The 16,930-nt window shown below is 40.8% G+C and overlaps 1 protein-coding gene across 1 annotated transcript in view; it reads right to left on the minus strand.

Annotated features, from left to right (window-relative positions):
- Positions 1-16,930, minus strand: part of Man2a1 (mannosidase alpha class 2A member 1) — a 134,387-nt gene that overhangs the window by 79,543 nt on the left and 37,914 nt on the right. Inside the window, exons 6-11 of the mRNA XM_055628377.1 lie at positions 15,275-15,461; positions 12,600-12,777; positions 9,216-9,421; positions 5,749-5,931; positions 1,813-1,927; positions 217-287 (exon numbers count right to left, since the gene is read on the minus strand). Coding sequence (XP_055484352.1) covers positions 217-287; positions 1,813-1,927; positions 5,749-5,931; positions 9,216-9,421; positions 12,600-12,777; positions 15,275-15,461 — 940 coding nt within the window. The remainder of the gene's footprint in view (positions 1-216; positions 288-1,812; positions 1,928-5,748; positions 5,932-9,215; positions 9,422-12,599; positions 12,778-15,274; positions 15,462-16,930) is intronic.

Below are 16,930 nucleotides of genomic sequence, written 5' to 3' on the forward strand. Positions count from 1 at the left end.
TATAAAAATATTACAGACATAAGAGCAGCAGCAACTGGGCCCAGTTAGCTGTAAGCACTGAAAGCGAAAGCCATGAAGGAAACCTACTTCTTCAAAAAATTTTAATTGATTACTAACTGATTTAACGAAAAACTTCCTTAAAGTATGTGTTCAATAAAGGTCAGAAACACACACTCGTGGACCAGGAAGTGGTACAGGGAAGTGGTAAGGATTTACCTTGGCTCCCGTGCACTCAGTTGAATTGTATTTTTTCTTGGCAGAGAATCTTGTGAACTTTGTCTCATATCCTGAAAAAAAAAAAAAAAGAAAAGAAGCATAGTATTTTTAATTTTAATCTTTAAAATTAAGCATCAAAATTAGCTATCCAGTACTACCTTGCAAAAATTTTGAAAAGAGAACAATAATTCTCTTTCAAAGTGTATGAAGCACATTAAAATTCAAAGCAAATAATCCTAATTTTTGTGTGTGTGTGTGTGTGTGTGTGTGTGTGTGTGTGTGTGTGCGTATGACAGAGAGAGAAACAGAAAGAGTATCAGACTCAAGCACAACATGTTACTAGAATCCACACCGGCACAATGAGCTGCTCCATTTTGTAATGAGATAAATCTGAGTACCAGAGAGCATTCTCCCAAAGTCCTTGCTCCCTGTATTTCACATCTTGACAAACTATACATCCACTTCTTGTGTTTTTTCACTTTCAAATGAAAATTTGTAATCATGACTTGATTACAAGAATCCATCTAAGAAAATATTGAAGCTGCATCTCTAATTCCAAATGTGTAAAATCAAATTGCATATAAAATTCCAAATCCCAACATTTATAAAAGGTACTAATGAAAACTAAGTTAGGGTTTTAAGCATCCAAGTTGTCTAGAGGATGCGCAGTGGGTGGTACCCCGCTGCCTCCTGGGTGGCTCTTCCTGCCCGAGGAGCACCATGTCCCTGTGTGTGCACTTTCTGCTATGTCAGCTCTTCTATTCCTAACAACAGCACAGGCAAAGGCAGGTACTACCCTGTGTTAGAGACAAACAAACATGAACTATGAAAACTCTTTCAAGGCCACGCGATCTGGTTCTGGCAGAGGCTAATGGCCTAATTCGCTGGTGCTCAACTTGGGGATCGTGACTCCTCTGGGTGGACCCCTTCACAAAAGTTGACTAAGGTCATCGGAAAATTCAGATATTTACATTACAATTCATAATAGTAGCAAAATTATAGCTATGAAATAGCAATGACAATGATTTTATGGTTGGGGTCACCACAACATGAGGAACTGTATTGAAGACTTGCAGTACCAGGAAGGTTGAAAAGCGCAGCCCTAATTCATTAAACTCTGAGCCATCACTGCATGTGTTTCGGTACTGCCCACAGCTCAACGGACCTATCCTGACACCAAGAGGACCATTAAAGTCAGTTTTAGCAAAAGCAGATTATGGGCTTAAAAAATTTAAGTATCAAGGAGTTTCTAATTAAAGCCAACCAGAGGAACTAATCGCAGTGCTCAGTTGCTTTACAATGAAGTGTTCTAAAAGCCCATCTATCTGTTTTACCTGCTTTGAAATAAGTTCACAGGGTCATTTTTCACACTGAGATTTAGGAAGAATGAACTGGAGAAATCAAGTCCAGACACACTTATGGAGAAGAGATGGTCGAATATTCAGGCAATTTATATTAAGTGACAAAAATTCTTAACTAATGCAGAAAACAATTCCTATGCTTTAATATTCTCTTAATGGAGCTTCTCATCTCCTTTCTAATCCAAGAACAAAAGAATCACATAGTCTTTAAAACTGCAGAAGGGGGTCAACTAACCATCTTTAAGAAGGTGTCAGAAGGATGAGACTGGTACATCTTCTTGTCCTTTAAAATGAGAAGAAATGCAGAATCCCCAATTATCTTATCCAAAGAATTCAAAGATTGAAGGAGTCTGCAAAGCAAAAGTTTAGTAGTTTCAGAAGTCAAGTATCTGTATCTATTTTCATTTTAAAAAATGGCCAGGCCACTACCATTTTGTTCTTCTATTCACAAAACTAAATATATAAAGGTTCTATAATGAACTAATTCTCTATTTTCTCCCTAGAACTAAATTCTAAGGGAAAATGGTGGAGCACAAGAGTCCAGCAACAGGGGTTCAGCTAAACTACAATCCCTCAGAACTAACTTACTGAAAGTTCTTACAAACATCATGCCAAATATGAATGTCAACAATTACTAACAGCTACAAAGGAGTGTGTTACAAAGCAGCGATCTACTTCTTCACCCTAGGGAACAGCAAAAGAAAGTATGCTATTGACTCTTTGTTAGCAAGAATACGAAATCTGTATGTCAACCATCCCCCTAAGAATGAACAGAGATATCTGGTTGGATTTATTTCATGTTCTTGTTCAAGACAATTACAAAGAAAACTGTTCCCAGATGTGGATGATGAAACAGTCTTCATCCTTGTTGCTTTTCTTGAGCACTGACATTAATAACTATGCTCATTTTCTTTTATGCCTGAAGGACAAAAGTAGACCTAAGAATCCACTGATGCCTGTTTCTGGAGTACAGTCTCAGTAGATCACTGCTAACTGCTAAGGCAACCCCAGTGGAAAAAGACTTGATGTAAATTATCTCTAATTTTTCCAAGCCCATGATTGTGTAAGGCTTTATGGACCAAGCATCCTTAAACAAACACTTGTATAGAAATCTGCTAGTGAGCTTTGTCAACTGTGTCACTCTTTGGTCAGGGTGACTTATTATGCTTATAGAATCGACCATCATTTTCTCTAATTCTGGAAGCAACCTGGTATCTATGTGCTAACACATTTTTGCTATCATGTAACAACAGCAGCAAAATTCTATAAAAGAAGACAGATATGGGTATGATCTCAGCCTGCAGGAGGCTGTCAATAAGAGCACAATAAATTTGATACCACCCAGGAATACATACTCAGTTCAAGCCTGAACTACAGAGTGAGGCTCTGTCTCAAAACAAAACAAAATCTCTAAATGAATTAGAAAGGAAAATAAAAACTTCTTCTTGCTGAAAGTAAAACCTTACGTGTACAGGATCAATATCATTAATTAGTAAATCTGAAACATTAATAACAAAATCTTATGGGCTCCAAATAAATTTCTCGCCATGTTCCCATGTTTGTTCATAGTAACAAGTGTTCTCAAAGGTGCTTTAGTGAAGGAAGTAATTCCTTCAACCCAAGCTTGCTTCTGTGATCTGCATGGCTATATCAGACATCTGACCCTGTAGAATACAAGCCATGCTATACAACAGCTTAGGCTGCACATGGATCACAGCATGTTAAGTAGTCCTAATTAAAGTGAGTGAGAGGCCCTGGATGCTGTGTGCATCGGCCCCATGTATAGGCAGCATCCGAATGAGGTGAGCAGTGAATTGGAGTGCAGTGTTCCCCACACAGCTCCTCAGGGTAGACACAGCCGCTTTGCTTAACGCAGAGCCCAATGAAGCACGGGAAACAAGCTCAGCAAACTTGGGGCAGGACCACATTTTAGATGTTTAACCCTCTTATCAGTGTGAGCCTAACAGTGCCTCTCACTCCCTAACATGAACCCATCCTGTCTCTGCAGAACACGGTTCAGGGAACAAACACGCGGGAATCATAGCTTTTCCAGTTACGACCATGTCTGTGGTTTAAACAGCTGGAACCATGTCTGTCAGTCAACAGTTTCATCTGTCCATTTGGACCCTCACGTTCACCTTCATTTAGCTTTCTTCACTACTGTAGATATAACATGGGGATAACTGGAAAAACCTTAGGTCTCGTGTACCCTATTACCTATATGTGAAGCTAAACCTCCATCACAGATCACCTGACTGGGTGATCCGCAGACTTTTAAACAGGGTGGGATTAATCCTGTTTGGAGTTGCCCTTCGCAGCCATCAATCCCTCCCTCACACAACTGTTCAAAGGGACATGCCTGGATCATCTGAATGAACAGCAGTCAGCAGTAGAGAGTAAGACAGCAGCCCGCACTGGCTGCCTCTTTGTCTCTCAATGCTCTTAACACGTGTTCTGAAATTTCTTTCTTACAAGTGTCTGCGCTAATGACTTGATAATTGTTTACGACTTTTCTGGTGAAGTGTGAAGTACTGGCAGAATAAATTTACAAATGTCAAGTACAATTTGAAAATTACTGTGTCTTCCCGCCGCCTCTAGCATGCAGTTCTGCACAGGCCTGGCTTATTAAGCTAAAAGCACCAGAAACACTGGGCACCTAGTGACTGACCTACAAAGGTCAGGAGACAGAGAGTGGATGAAAATCCAGGGTCCTGTGGTCGGGTTCCTTCGCTGTGGCTGCCGGACAGAGTAAGTGTGTGCGGCAGGAGAATGCTTCCCCGCTACCCCGTGTGTCCAAGACTTACATGGATAATAATAAGGACAAGCAGGCTCTGCCCTCACTTGCAAACCACTTTCCATGAGAGAAACAGCGACACCACTGTCAGCCATGACAGCTCGACCTCTCTACAGGATACATTCAGGAAAAACTGAGAAGCTGTGCGAGGTAATAACTAAAATATACTGTTGACGACTGAAGTCAACAGTGAGGCTTCCAGAATGCTTCCTTTCCATTTCCTGATGACTAGTTAAAATATCATAACTAAAAACTTTAGTGCAATTGTTTAGTACTGATCTGATATGCTCTGTACATTTTTCACTACAGTAGTAGTTATAAAATAGTTTGGATTTTAAATGTATAAGAACATCACTGCATATGTCTGATAATTTTAAAATATTATGAGCTATAGATTCTTTACACATACTTTTTAGCATAAAGGATTACATGAAAAAATCACATGCATGGACTAGAAATTCTCTACGACTGGAGCCCACCTCCACATCCCCACACAACAGTGACATGATAAGAAAATCGAGCTGGAACAAGAGTGTGGACATAGTGAGACAACAGGTAAAACTCCTTGTCCAACAATAGGCCCTTCCTGAGTAGATCCCTGTGCCTGGTTATCCAAACTGGCATGAAGACAGAGATCTCAGCCATGCCAGGTCAGCTTCTCTGTTCCCAGGAAGCACTGTTTACAAGGACCGCAGCCTGCCCAAGCCACTGTGCGCGCACAGCTTCTAATGACACTGATCCTTTAATCTAAGAAGTCCTTTGGAAATGACTGGGTACCCGCCCCCTCGGCTGTCCGAGACCCTCGTGAGGAAGAGCTGTTATCGCAGTGGCCCAGCCACCATTCCCACTCCCAGCTGCTTTCACCACCAACGCACAACTAACTGATTTATTCCAGTCCTTTCTGTTGTCCTCTTATCTTGTGCTTTCCTACCAGCGTCCCTGCAAGAACATGTCAAGCATCCAAGGACAGCTGGCTGTGAAAGAAGACAGGGTGGAGCTGCTGTACAGTGGGGTGGCATTTGTTTATCACCCCAGGTCATGTATGACTGGTTAAACGTCAACTTATAAACAGGACAACCTCGACTGCCACACTGCACTTGGGACTGGGTGGGGTTGGCTTTAAGGCAAGGCTTAGCATCTGGAGACGAGGACTGAAGTTGAAAACGGGGGCTACCACAATGCTTCCACCGAGTTCTTGAAAGCTGGTGAGGTTTGGCTATAACAATATACAGAACAAATAACACTATGTGTGTGATCTCTTATACGCTAGAAGCTTCATACACACACACACACACACACACACACACACACACACACAGACACTGGACTCAAAGTTAAAAAGATTTTACTTGAATCTGTGTTTCTATAATACATTACCTGGTACCATAATCCACCACCACCCAGTCTTTCGAGGTTCCTGTGATAGCATCATGATGCTGAAATAGTCCTAAATTCCTTCTGGCTTCTGTCAGTGTTGTGTAATGCGGTGATGAAAGAAATTTATTTATCTGGTATTTCTGAGCTTGTTTCAAGGCCAAATGGTAAAGAATTTCAGCAGTCCTAAGTGCATAAAAGAGTCATTAATATGTCTTCTGAAACAAACATATTAACTTTCAATCACTGATACTTTTGTGGTTCTTTTTATTTTGAGACAGGGTCTCACTCTGTAGACCAGGCTGCCCTTGACCACAGAGACCCACCTGCCTCTGCCCAACCCCATCACTGGTCCCACTGGTGCTGGATTAAACACATGCACTACCATACCCATCATTTATGATTTATAAATGTCTTTTTTAAAAAGAAATATACAATTTCAATGTACATTTTTTATACAGAAGATACCAATAATAACATTTTTCTATAAAGCTCATATCGTACCTATCTAAAGTACTTAAGTTCTCAAGCACCAAAGACTACTGTGTTTATAGTGATACTGGAGGGTTCAGTATCCTGGCAAGAAGCCAGAGCCTGTTGGCAGAAAGGGAGGCTTATCGGTATGTGAGAGTGAGAAAAATGAAAGCAGACAGGGTGAGAGACAACATTTCAAAACTCAAAGCCCACCCTACAGAAACATGCCTCCTCCAAAGCCACACCTCCCAATCCTTCCCAAACAGTTCCACAAAATGGAGACCAAGCATTCAAATCTATGAGCCTGGGCAGGCTTCCAACTCCTATAAATTTTCCACCCTCAGCCTCTTGGGTGCTGCATGAACCACTATGTCTGGCCTTTTCATATGTTTTAAAGACGAGACCAGCTTTGGGACAAGAATGAGAACTTCTGATGCTCAGAAGACATGCTTCAAAACAGGTTTCTTTCAAAATATTTTCAAAGGCAACATGTGCCAAAAAGCCTAAGAAGGTTCTGCATCACAAGCATGCTAGAGAGAGTGGATGAAGGTACCTTAAAAAAATGTATCAATACTCAGGAAAAAGGAGGTACTACAAGTGCCTTTTCATAAAAAGTCATGAGTTCTTTAAATTGTAGAAATGGACAGAAAATAAGTTCCACTTCAAATTGCTTTTCCATGCTCATGCCATGGGCATGAACAAGTCAGAGCTAAATAAGCCATACGTGCACCCACTTGTATCCATGGCAAACACTCCTGCTTGAGAAAACAGTAAACCACGACAGCAGTGGGCTCAAAGTTCCTCATGCTGAGAACCTTAAGTACAGTCCCTCATGCTGTGATGCCTCTCCAATCACCAAATTTTTCATTGCTACTTCATATGTGTAAAACTGCTACTGTTACAGACTGTAATGGAAATATGCGATATTTACTGTATCTGTTATGCGACCCCTGAGGAGTTAGCAACCCACAGGCTGAAAACCATTACATTCTAGGGACTATCTCAAAATAGTCTATTAAAGATTTTAAAAAGATTTTTTTTTCATGTGTGTGTGCGTGTGCTAGGAACTGAATTAAGGGCCTCAAACACATTAAGCAATCACTACAGCACATGTCAAACTATCTGGTTTTCCTCTTTATGCCTTTCTATTTCTATCTACACTTTACAAATGAGAATTGAATATTACTATCAGGCAATAAGTTTGTTTATATATAAATTAATACATTTAGAAAGTCAAAACTATTATATACTTTTTACTTCATCTTGCCATAAAGCATAATTTAAAAAAGCATTCCTAGTCATAACCACTGTGCCTTGAATATATTTCATAAATTAAGTTTTATTCACAACTTTTTGACATTATAAAATAATTAACACTTAAATTTTACTAATCCATTGATATAAATCTTATACTATTTATCATTCATTCCATTTTATCATAAAAATTTACAATAATTGACATCACTTTATCCTCATTCTTTTACTATATGAAAATTATTTTATAATAGTATAAACATAGTATACATAATATATTATAAATATAAATACTCTCCTCTCATACTCTCCTCTAAGATATTTTCTTAAAGAAATTGTGATTTTTTAAAAAATGTCTTTCAAACTCACTGGCACAGGAGACAACTTCCTGAACAGAACACCAACAGCACAGGCTCTAACATCAATAATCAATAAATGGGACCTCATGAAACTGAAAAGCTTCTGTAAAGCAAAGGACACTGTCGTCAGAACAAAACGACAGTCTCCACACTGGGAAAGGATCTTCACCAACTCTATATCTGATGAGGGATTGGGCTACGGCTGGGATACAAAGTGAATAAACTGTAATTAATATAAAAAATAAAAATTAAAAAAATGTCTTTCTAAAATGTATCTATAAGACGCTAACACACAAAAGAGGATGGGCAAGATCTAACTTGATTTCAGTATCAGGACTCAGCTTGGAGGGGTTGGCGAGATGGCTCGGTGGGCAGTTCAGAACATGAGCTGCTCTTCCAGGAGGGCCATGTGGGAAGGCAGCTCATAACCACCTGTAACTCCAGTTCCAGGACATCTGACGTCTCTCTCTCTGGCTTCTGCAGCCCACAGGCACACATGTGGCACGCATACATACATACGTACATGTAAGCAAAACAAACATATACATAAAACGAAACCTAACAAATCTTAAAAAAAAAAAAAAAGAACATCTTGAAAATAAATGTCTCTACTGCATCCTAAGTTTGGGGAAAGACTTAGGCATCTCAAGGTAGTTCACTTCACAGAAGCCCCGACTTGGTTTCTTAGAAACCTGTTTCCATATGTGACCACATGTGGCTAGAGGCATGTGCATGAAATGTAGACTCCAGTTCTCGGCCACACTGGCCACATTTCCTCGCTCAGGTGTCACAGTGGGCATCATGGAAATGCAAAGCTCTCTGCCAGTGGCCCAAAGTTCTACCTGATTATGCTGTTTGATGTTCTAATGCTTTCAGCTGGCTCTACAGAGCTGGTTTCCTTCTTGGGCCAATCATCGGCTTGCCCCATCAATTCTCGCCCCTTCAAAGTTTGCTCTTCTAAGAAGAGAGCACGTGTACGGAAAGGTACTTAAAAGCGGTCAGAGCTGAGAGGCTGCCTCTGAGGCCGCCCACACAGGACACACACTCACTGAGAGGGTGCACTGGAGCCTGCGGGCAGCTGCTGAGGAGCGCCGTGTGCTGGCTGGGTGAGCGAGCGGCCTGCACACTCACAGGGAGTGCCGCGGAGTAGTGACCCAGGGCCGAAGCAACACAGGAAAATAAGGAGAAAAGCCCAGGGTACACACTGACGAAAACACAATTCAACAGACTGCTTCTCCCTCTGGAGAGACATATCCTGACTGCTTTAAAAGTTTGTAATTACATTAAACACAGAGCACCACATAAAGACGCATGCAAAACTCTGTTAAGACGCTATGGCGAGGTAAAAGGATGGACAAACAGAGCTATCTCACGGTCTAGTACCTCAAGCGAGACTCCATGATTCTATCCATTCGTTTGTAGAAAGGTCTGGATGTGAAGTAGCCACTCCAGTAATGATCATCTCTGTCGGCGTAAGTGAAGAAATCTCCACTCAGGATGGGAAACAGGGACTGGCCACTCTTCTTAGCTGCCGCCCCCGCTGCTTTCTCCAATGCATCGAAATAATCTGACAAAGTTCCAAACTGAATCTAGGAAAGAGTTTAAGAGAGTTGTGTTTCAATTGATATCAAGATTCGTTGATATCTTAAATAACTACTTCTTACACAGAGGAAAAATTAATAAGCATCTAGGAAGAGTTTCCAAGTCGGCATGAGCACAGAGGTTATACTAGTGAATGAGCAGTGGGGAACGGAGGACGCCAGAGACTCTCTCTCTGACATGCACCAAGGCCCAAATTTAACTAAAAGAAAGCATGCCTACCTAAGCACTTTAAGGAACTTTTTACATCTGCAAGTCTATAGACCCAAAACTGTACAAAGGCTCAAAGTGTTGAAGGATTCAAACAAAAAGTATTTCAGATGAATGTGAACTAGATAGTAGTAAAACCCTAAAGAGCACAAAATGCTCCAGAAATCTGGAAACATTTTTAGCCACAAGGCACCTTGCATATCATACTTCTCCAGACTGTAATTCTTATGAGGAAGATGGAGAGGCTGTCAGAATCACAGGCCAGTCTCAAAGCGGACTTCTTCTAAGCTGAGCAGAAGTGAGCAGTAAGAATGACAAGAACTGCAAGTCTTGGAGTCTCGCTTGAGGTACTAGACCGTGAGATAGCTCTGTTTGTCTATCCTTTTACCTCGCCATAGCGTCTTAATAGGAAAGGAAAGGAAAAAGGAAAGGAAAGGAAAAGGAAAAGGAAAGGAAAGGAAAAAGGAAGAAAGAGAGAGAGAGAGATCAGGAGGAGGCTCTCAGTCTGATGAAGGGATTCTGTAAAACCCTACAGCAAGCAGCTAAAATCCACACACAACTAAAGTCAACAGATGTATTAGAAGGTGACTGGACATAAGGCCAGTGACATTGTTACATACAGAATATGGCAAATTTAATGCCAGAAGTCACCTGTGCTCACCCAGAACCTCTGATGCAATACAATTCTAACAAAAGACCAACGCTTTGAGGGTTGGGTTGTTCAGATTTTGTTTTTTGGTAGAAATGGAGAAGTTTCCCTAGACATATAGGGCACTGTAAGCAACTGTGCAGCCTCGTGTAGAAGTCTGTCTTGGTCCCAGCCTCACACCACTCACTATACTCCAGATATGAGAGGCCCTGAGCCTAACCTGGAGGAGGGGGCAGGGCACAATGCAGATGCCCGTGTGCCCATGCTTGCTGCAGCGCCATTCACAACAGCTGGATTATGGAGTCTGCCCAGATGTCTGTCAGTGGGCGAATGGAAAGAGTACATGGCACACACATATGCACAATGGATCATTACTCAGCCATGAAGAAGAAGAAGAAAAAGAGGAAGAAGAACTACCACGATCATACTGGATACCATAATATGGGTAGTCCTGGAAATGGTACTGACAAATGAAATAATTCTGATGCAGAAAATTAGAAAAATAAGTATATTATCTCTCTAAAAAAAAAAAAATCAGGAAGTAGAGATGCTTATGAGGAAGAAGCAGGATTTAATATGGATAACATGAACACAATACCCGACATCTACGTATGAACACACCACTATTATGGAATACAATTAACATACAATAGAAAAAAAGAGGACACAATAGCAACTGACCTATCTATTCTCAAGGAAATGGAAAGTAAGCCACAGTATCTGTTACTATGGTTTGGTTCTGCAGACCACAAAGGCTCACTGGGTTCTTATTTGGTGGCATAGTGATGGTCTCTTTAGTAGCTGGGACCTATGCTGAGGAAGCAGCTCACTGAGTACGCTCTTCAAGACAGAACTGGGAGCCTGGTGCTTTCTTCTTTCTCTTTAGGGCAGGCATCCCTCCACCATGCCCATGAGGGCTGGCATCCCTCCACCATGCCGAGGGTCGGCATCCCTCCACCATGGCCTCCCACGAGGGTCGGCATCCCTCCACTATGCCCTCCCCCCAGGATGGGCAGTTGCCTCACAAAGCCAGAAACACAGACACAGGGAGGCTGAGATATCTGAAACTGTGGCCATGAGAAATCCTCCCCAGGTTTAAGATGATTTTCTTCAGAATCTACCACACAGACAAAAAGCCTAGCACATCTGTCAGAAGGACACAAATGGGAGATGGGGTATGGAGAGGTGGCTCAGTGATTAAGAGCACTGGCTACCCTTCCAGAGGACCCAGGGTCAGTTCTCAGCACCCACGTGGCAGCTAACAACCTTCTGTAACTCCAGTGCCAGGGAATCTGATGCCCTCTTCTGGCCTCCTTGTGGACTGCACTCCTGTAGCATGCTGACATATACACACACCAATATACATAAAATAAAAATAAATGATTTTTAAAAGAATAAAAATGCAAGAAAAGTCAATTCTGGTAATGTAAATTCTTCTTGATGCCATGGAGCAAGTCCCTCCCTACTAAACAGTGGCTGAAGGACCAGAGTTCCAGAGTGCTACTGAAGGGTGAGTGTGCATGCACAAAGGCCCTGTTTCACACCTACACACATTCATATGGTAGCTAAAACCTGCCTCATGTGTTCAAGCAGCTTTATTTATAATAGAAAGAAACTGAAAACAAGCTAAATACTACGCTAAATAGAAATGTTTAAAGTAGGGTATTACACTAAATGGATACCAGAGATACTAGACAACACACAATAAAAGAATGAAGACAAGTCTCTGTGAGGAAGGTGAGGGCTGCACGTATCCGTAGATATGAGGACAAATCCTTAAGATGCAGTGAGGGACCGAGTTGGTTTAATAAGGTGGCAGTTTTAGTAGCTTTAGTAGTGGTGTGTGTCTCCTGGGAATGTGGAAAGCTAAAAAACTAAAGTTTCACCAAGAATGCAAATGTATTCTCTGAACACAAGACATCTGTAAAGCTCGTGACATGCTCATTCATAACAGCTGGTCACGTGACTACATCACAGGGATGCAACTGCCTGGAGAAAACAGTAACCTTCCTTCCTGTAAACAAAGCAGACATCCCCCAGGAGAAGCCAGGCCCTAGGAGGTGGACATTTTCTTTTAAATCCCATAAAAATAATGCTTCTCTAATCCCCAAGCACTAACTGTCCCCACGTGCAAAGAAAGGATGAGTTTCAGAAATGAGCCACAGGATACATATGCTAACTTTATATTTGTGTGTAACAGCGGCAGGTTCCAGGCACGTGGGACAGAAACCCTGAATAGTGTGCTGGGGTCTCACGTGAGGACGGAGGCTCAACTTCAAAGACATCATAAAGAGCCCCGCCCCCATTACCTTTACTTTAAGATGGGGTTGCGAATTCATGTAATTAAAGAGTTGCTCATAGTTCCTGTACTGCAGATCCCATTCTGTGTATTCATTGAACCGAAAATCGTCTCCCAGTGGAGCCAGAACAACTTTAGTACGGAAAAGTTTTGACTTTTTCCGGTACTGATCAAGTAGCATTTGAGCCCTGTGAAAGAAAAGAGGGAAATGCAAAAAATTTACATCAGGAAAAAAGTTGTCACGGTAGCTCAGTAAAAAAGCAGCTTAGAAATTCAAAGGTGTATTATATGAAAAAATATTAATTTAAAAAAATTAGGTAAAGTGAGATTTATAAGACAGGCTTTTACTTTATTGTCTGTTTTAAATGGCCACAAATTCTTATTGCAGGGAAACCATATAGTTTTCCAATGGGATTATCCTTTGAGAAGTCACAGCTAACTGAATTTACCAGTGTCATCCTGGAATCCCCTAATCCACGACAGCACATTCTAAAATTATCTCACATAGGAAGACGTGAGGTTTCTCAACTATGTATCAATACTGAACTTTGTCCTCCTTTAGTATTACACCTTCTAACAATCAAAAATTCTAATAGCCTGGTAGAACACAGAAGAGAGCAAATTTTGAACAAGACTAAAAGGTATAGATCAGAACCCGTAATAGCTTCTAGGACCGTGTAATGGCAAAAGGACCCCTGCTCCCTGCACACCTGTCAACAGCAGCTGGCCCCTGCCACACTGCCCTTCTGACCTACAGCTCACGCCTGGCAGCTCAATCAGCTATGCTGGTTTCTACCCTCTGAACCATGACCCCCAAGGCCTGCCAAATGCTACATGCTGATGTCAAAGCTTTTATACTTTAGACTCAGCATTCTGGAGGAACTCCTTTTGGAGGAGGCCAAGTTGGGCGCTGTACAGAAGACAGGAAGATAGGCTCACAAAATGAAATCAAATAAGCAGATGAAGCCAGAGTCATGTAGTGTGTAGAAAGTCAAAGCTTATGAAACTAGTGTTTAAATGACAAGGATGTTTTTTGCCTAGTATTCCAATTTTCACTTCAAAGATTATCCAAAAGTAAATTCCAATTCCCAATATAAAACTTATGAAAGTACCTCCAAGAACATCAATAAGAGGAATTTTATGAAAAATAGCATTTAATTAAACTTAGAATCCCATATGGACTTTCTGAAATTTATAGTCTCTGAAACTGCTTTGCAAATACAGAATTTTAGTAGCTTGATTAGTAAAATAAAATCATAGTGATTGCAAATAATATATAGTTCTTAAGTTTTCTGAGATTGGCATTTATTACCAAGTACTTTTCTCATTTTCTAAAATTATTTTAAATTATTACTTATAATTTCAAATGCACATGAACAATGAGATTATCCACATAGAAACAGAATTCCCTCCCCGTGAAACAGGAATAAAAATAAAACATAACAACAGATAAAACATATACTATAGATGAGAACGCCAGCTACATTCCTGAATAATATAATAATAATAGTCGTAGTGATAATGTTGACTAATAGATTAACCAAAGCTATGTGTATGGCTCATGCACGAAGAGAAGGGCAGTATGAACATTACCGTGCTTTTACTTTTGGCATCCTTCACAATCACATACAAATAGAACTCCTTCCTGATTTATGTATTATCAGATCTATTCATTTAAAAAGTTACTCACCCATGCCCATGTAATCTGCCCCTTGCTCTCCCTCAGGCTCAGAGCTTCTATTTCTTTACATGTATATACGTATATATATATGTATATATACACGTATATATGTATATATATACATGTATGTGTATATACATATATATACATATATATGTGATATACTCCTAAACATACCAGAGAACCTACAACTGTCACTTTACTAAACTATGCATTTTTAAAAGTAACTTTAAAGTCACATGATAGTACATAAATCTTAATTTATTCAAAAGCTGTATTCTTTTCCTAGGAGGATTTAGTGTTTTTATATTATAATGCAATGTATTATACACCTCTCACTTTAAGTGTAGGAACTGAACTTTATGAGAACCAAAGTGAGAAACTACAGGTAACTTGAAATGAGAAGTCTCCTTTATTAGCACATTTTATTCTAAAGCAGTAGTCCATCCTTGTGATTTTTATTCAAATATATTTAAATAAAAATAATTCTAATTAAAGTCTTCTGAAAGTCAAAAACATCAGTAAGATGCAAAGATGTATATTCATCCAAGTGTGCAAGCCCCCATTATTGAAACTGTTATTAAGGTAAGAGATAATTATACTCTTCATGTGCTCCATTTCAATAAATGTGTTTTTGCAGTTGAGTTGCTTTTCTTACCAATTTGTACAATGGGGACCGAAAGTCTTATTATCAACAGAAGTCTATGAAATCAATCCAACGCAGTAGAGAGAGCTTTTATAATGAGTGCAAAGGAGGCGGTAATGACGGCATATTATAAGTTAGCCATTGTATATTGATCTACCGTTGTTCACCTGCCATTAAATTAGAACACGAAAAGGTATGGTCGAGGTGCTGACATTTTGAAGCTGTTTTAGATCTGTTCGAATGAGTAACGTTGAATGAGGGTAATGCTGACTGCCAACACCCATTTAGTCAGCCCTTCAACAACTCAGTGGAGTAGCCACAGTGTTCCTGCCGTCTTACAAAATCTGTATTTTAATACCTGCTTTGGACATTTCCAGGAGATATTGCTTCTGGGGGCACTCCCCAGGGACAACCATATCTGCCTCCAGGAAGCCGTTTAAAATCAAACTGGCAGCATATTTTAGGATCAGGTCCGCAGGTGTGGGGGATGTCATAGCTGTAGAAGGGCATCATGTGGCACAGAATATCTGTGACAGATCCGAGATCTAAAATAAAAAGTCAACACATTTCCGTTCACAAAACTGTTTCTCCAAATGCCACATATCTAGGTAATGCAAGCTGTGCACTAAATCAGCAGTCATTTTTATACTCCGGGAGCACTTCTCAGCCGCAGCTGAAGGAAGAGCTGTGGCTCGCCCTCATTCACCTCTTCTATCTGCTAGGGCTGAAACAGAGAATCCCCTGGTGAACCAGCAACTGCCGACCTGGAGGGTAGGTTCACCCTGAGCAAAAGCAAGAGGTGCAGCTGGCTCATGCAAAACCATCACCTTGTCCACCCTGGGTTGCCAGCTTTTGCTGCCTCTGTTCCTAGGGACACACTGTGACAGAGGAGTAAGAGGGAGGGCTGAAGGAAAAAGGAGAAAGGGTGGGCGGAGGAGGAGGAGGCCCTGGCCAAAGGCCAGTTCCCCTACAGCAGGAGAGAAAGTGGTGCACTGAAAGTGCCTGCAGTCTCTCCTGCTGGTCCCCAGGGATGAGTCAACGGTATTTTCCATCACAAAGGGTACAGAGGGAAGGGGAATTTCCAATTCAAAAATCAAAGCAAACCAAAAAACAAGGAAACTACACTAGCTACAGATCAAGGATTAAGCTTTAGTAAGACCTCCCTGTCAGCAGGAGACTGCCCATCAGGCAGAAGCAGAGCACCCACCAGGAAGACTCTAAGTACTGAGGAGGGTGCTACTCTTGAACGGTAACGTCCTTTGATGGATGTGTGGATTTCCAGTTTCTACACTGGGTATTCAGGAAATATTTTAAACAATGAAAATAACTGCTTCATTAAGCACAAAACACACAAACAAGCTACACCTAATTTGAAAACATCTTTCAGGAAGCCACATTCTCAAGCCTATTCAAGAAGTCCTAAGTGGCTTTAGTCACTTCTTTGACAAGTTTTTAAGCTAATCAAAACCTGTGTCTCTGTGCTATGCCTTGGAAGTGCCAATGGACAATACCCCCAAGTGTGACACCAGGGACGATGGTCACTGATGCTGGCTGCAAAGTACAGGCTGACATGAGACCCAACCTGGTGGTGAATAAGCTCCAGCTTTCTTCTTTGACCAAGACATGGCGCGGACCTTTTCTAACACCCACCCTCGGCAGCTTCTTTACACAGTTCAATCGCCTGGATTTGGCTGCGTCTATACTGTACTACATTAAAACACAATTTCCTTATACACAGGATGTTTTCTTTATTCCTTTCTAGCTGTGGCAAATCCAGAAAACTATTCGATAATTTCTTACCAACTGATAATTCTAAGCAACTTGAAACATGCCAATTATTTAGGCAAAGCTTTTTCAAATTATTTGTTTTTCAGATTAAGGTGTATTTGGTCAAATTCCATGTGATGTTAACAAACACCCTGCAAGGTCTGGGCCGCCCTCGAGGGTGAGTTTTTTTCAGAATTAATTAGATAGATAGATAGATAGATAGATAGATAGATAGATAGATAGATAG

This window comes from Psammomys obesus, unplaced genomic scaffold, assembly GCF_907164565.1.
Source record: "Psammomys obesus unplaced genomic scaffold, mPsaObe1.curated_primary_1811, whole genome shotgun sequence".
Lineage (NCBI taxonomy): Eukaryota > Metazoa > Chordata > Mammalia > Rodentia > Muridae > Psammomys > Psammomys obesus.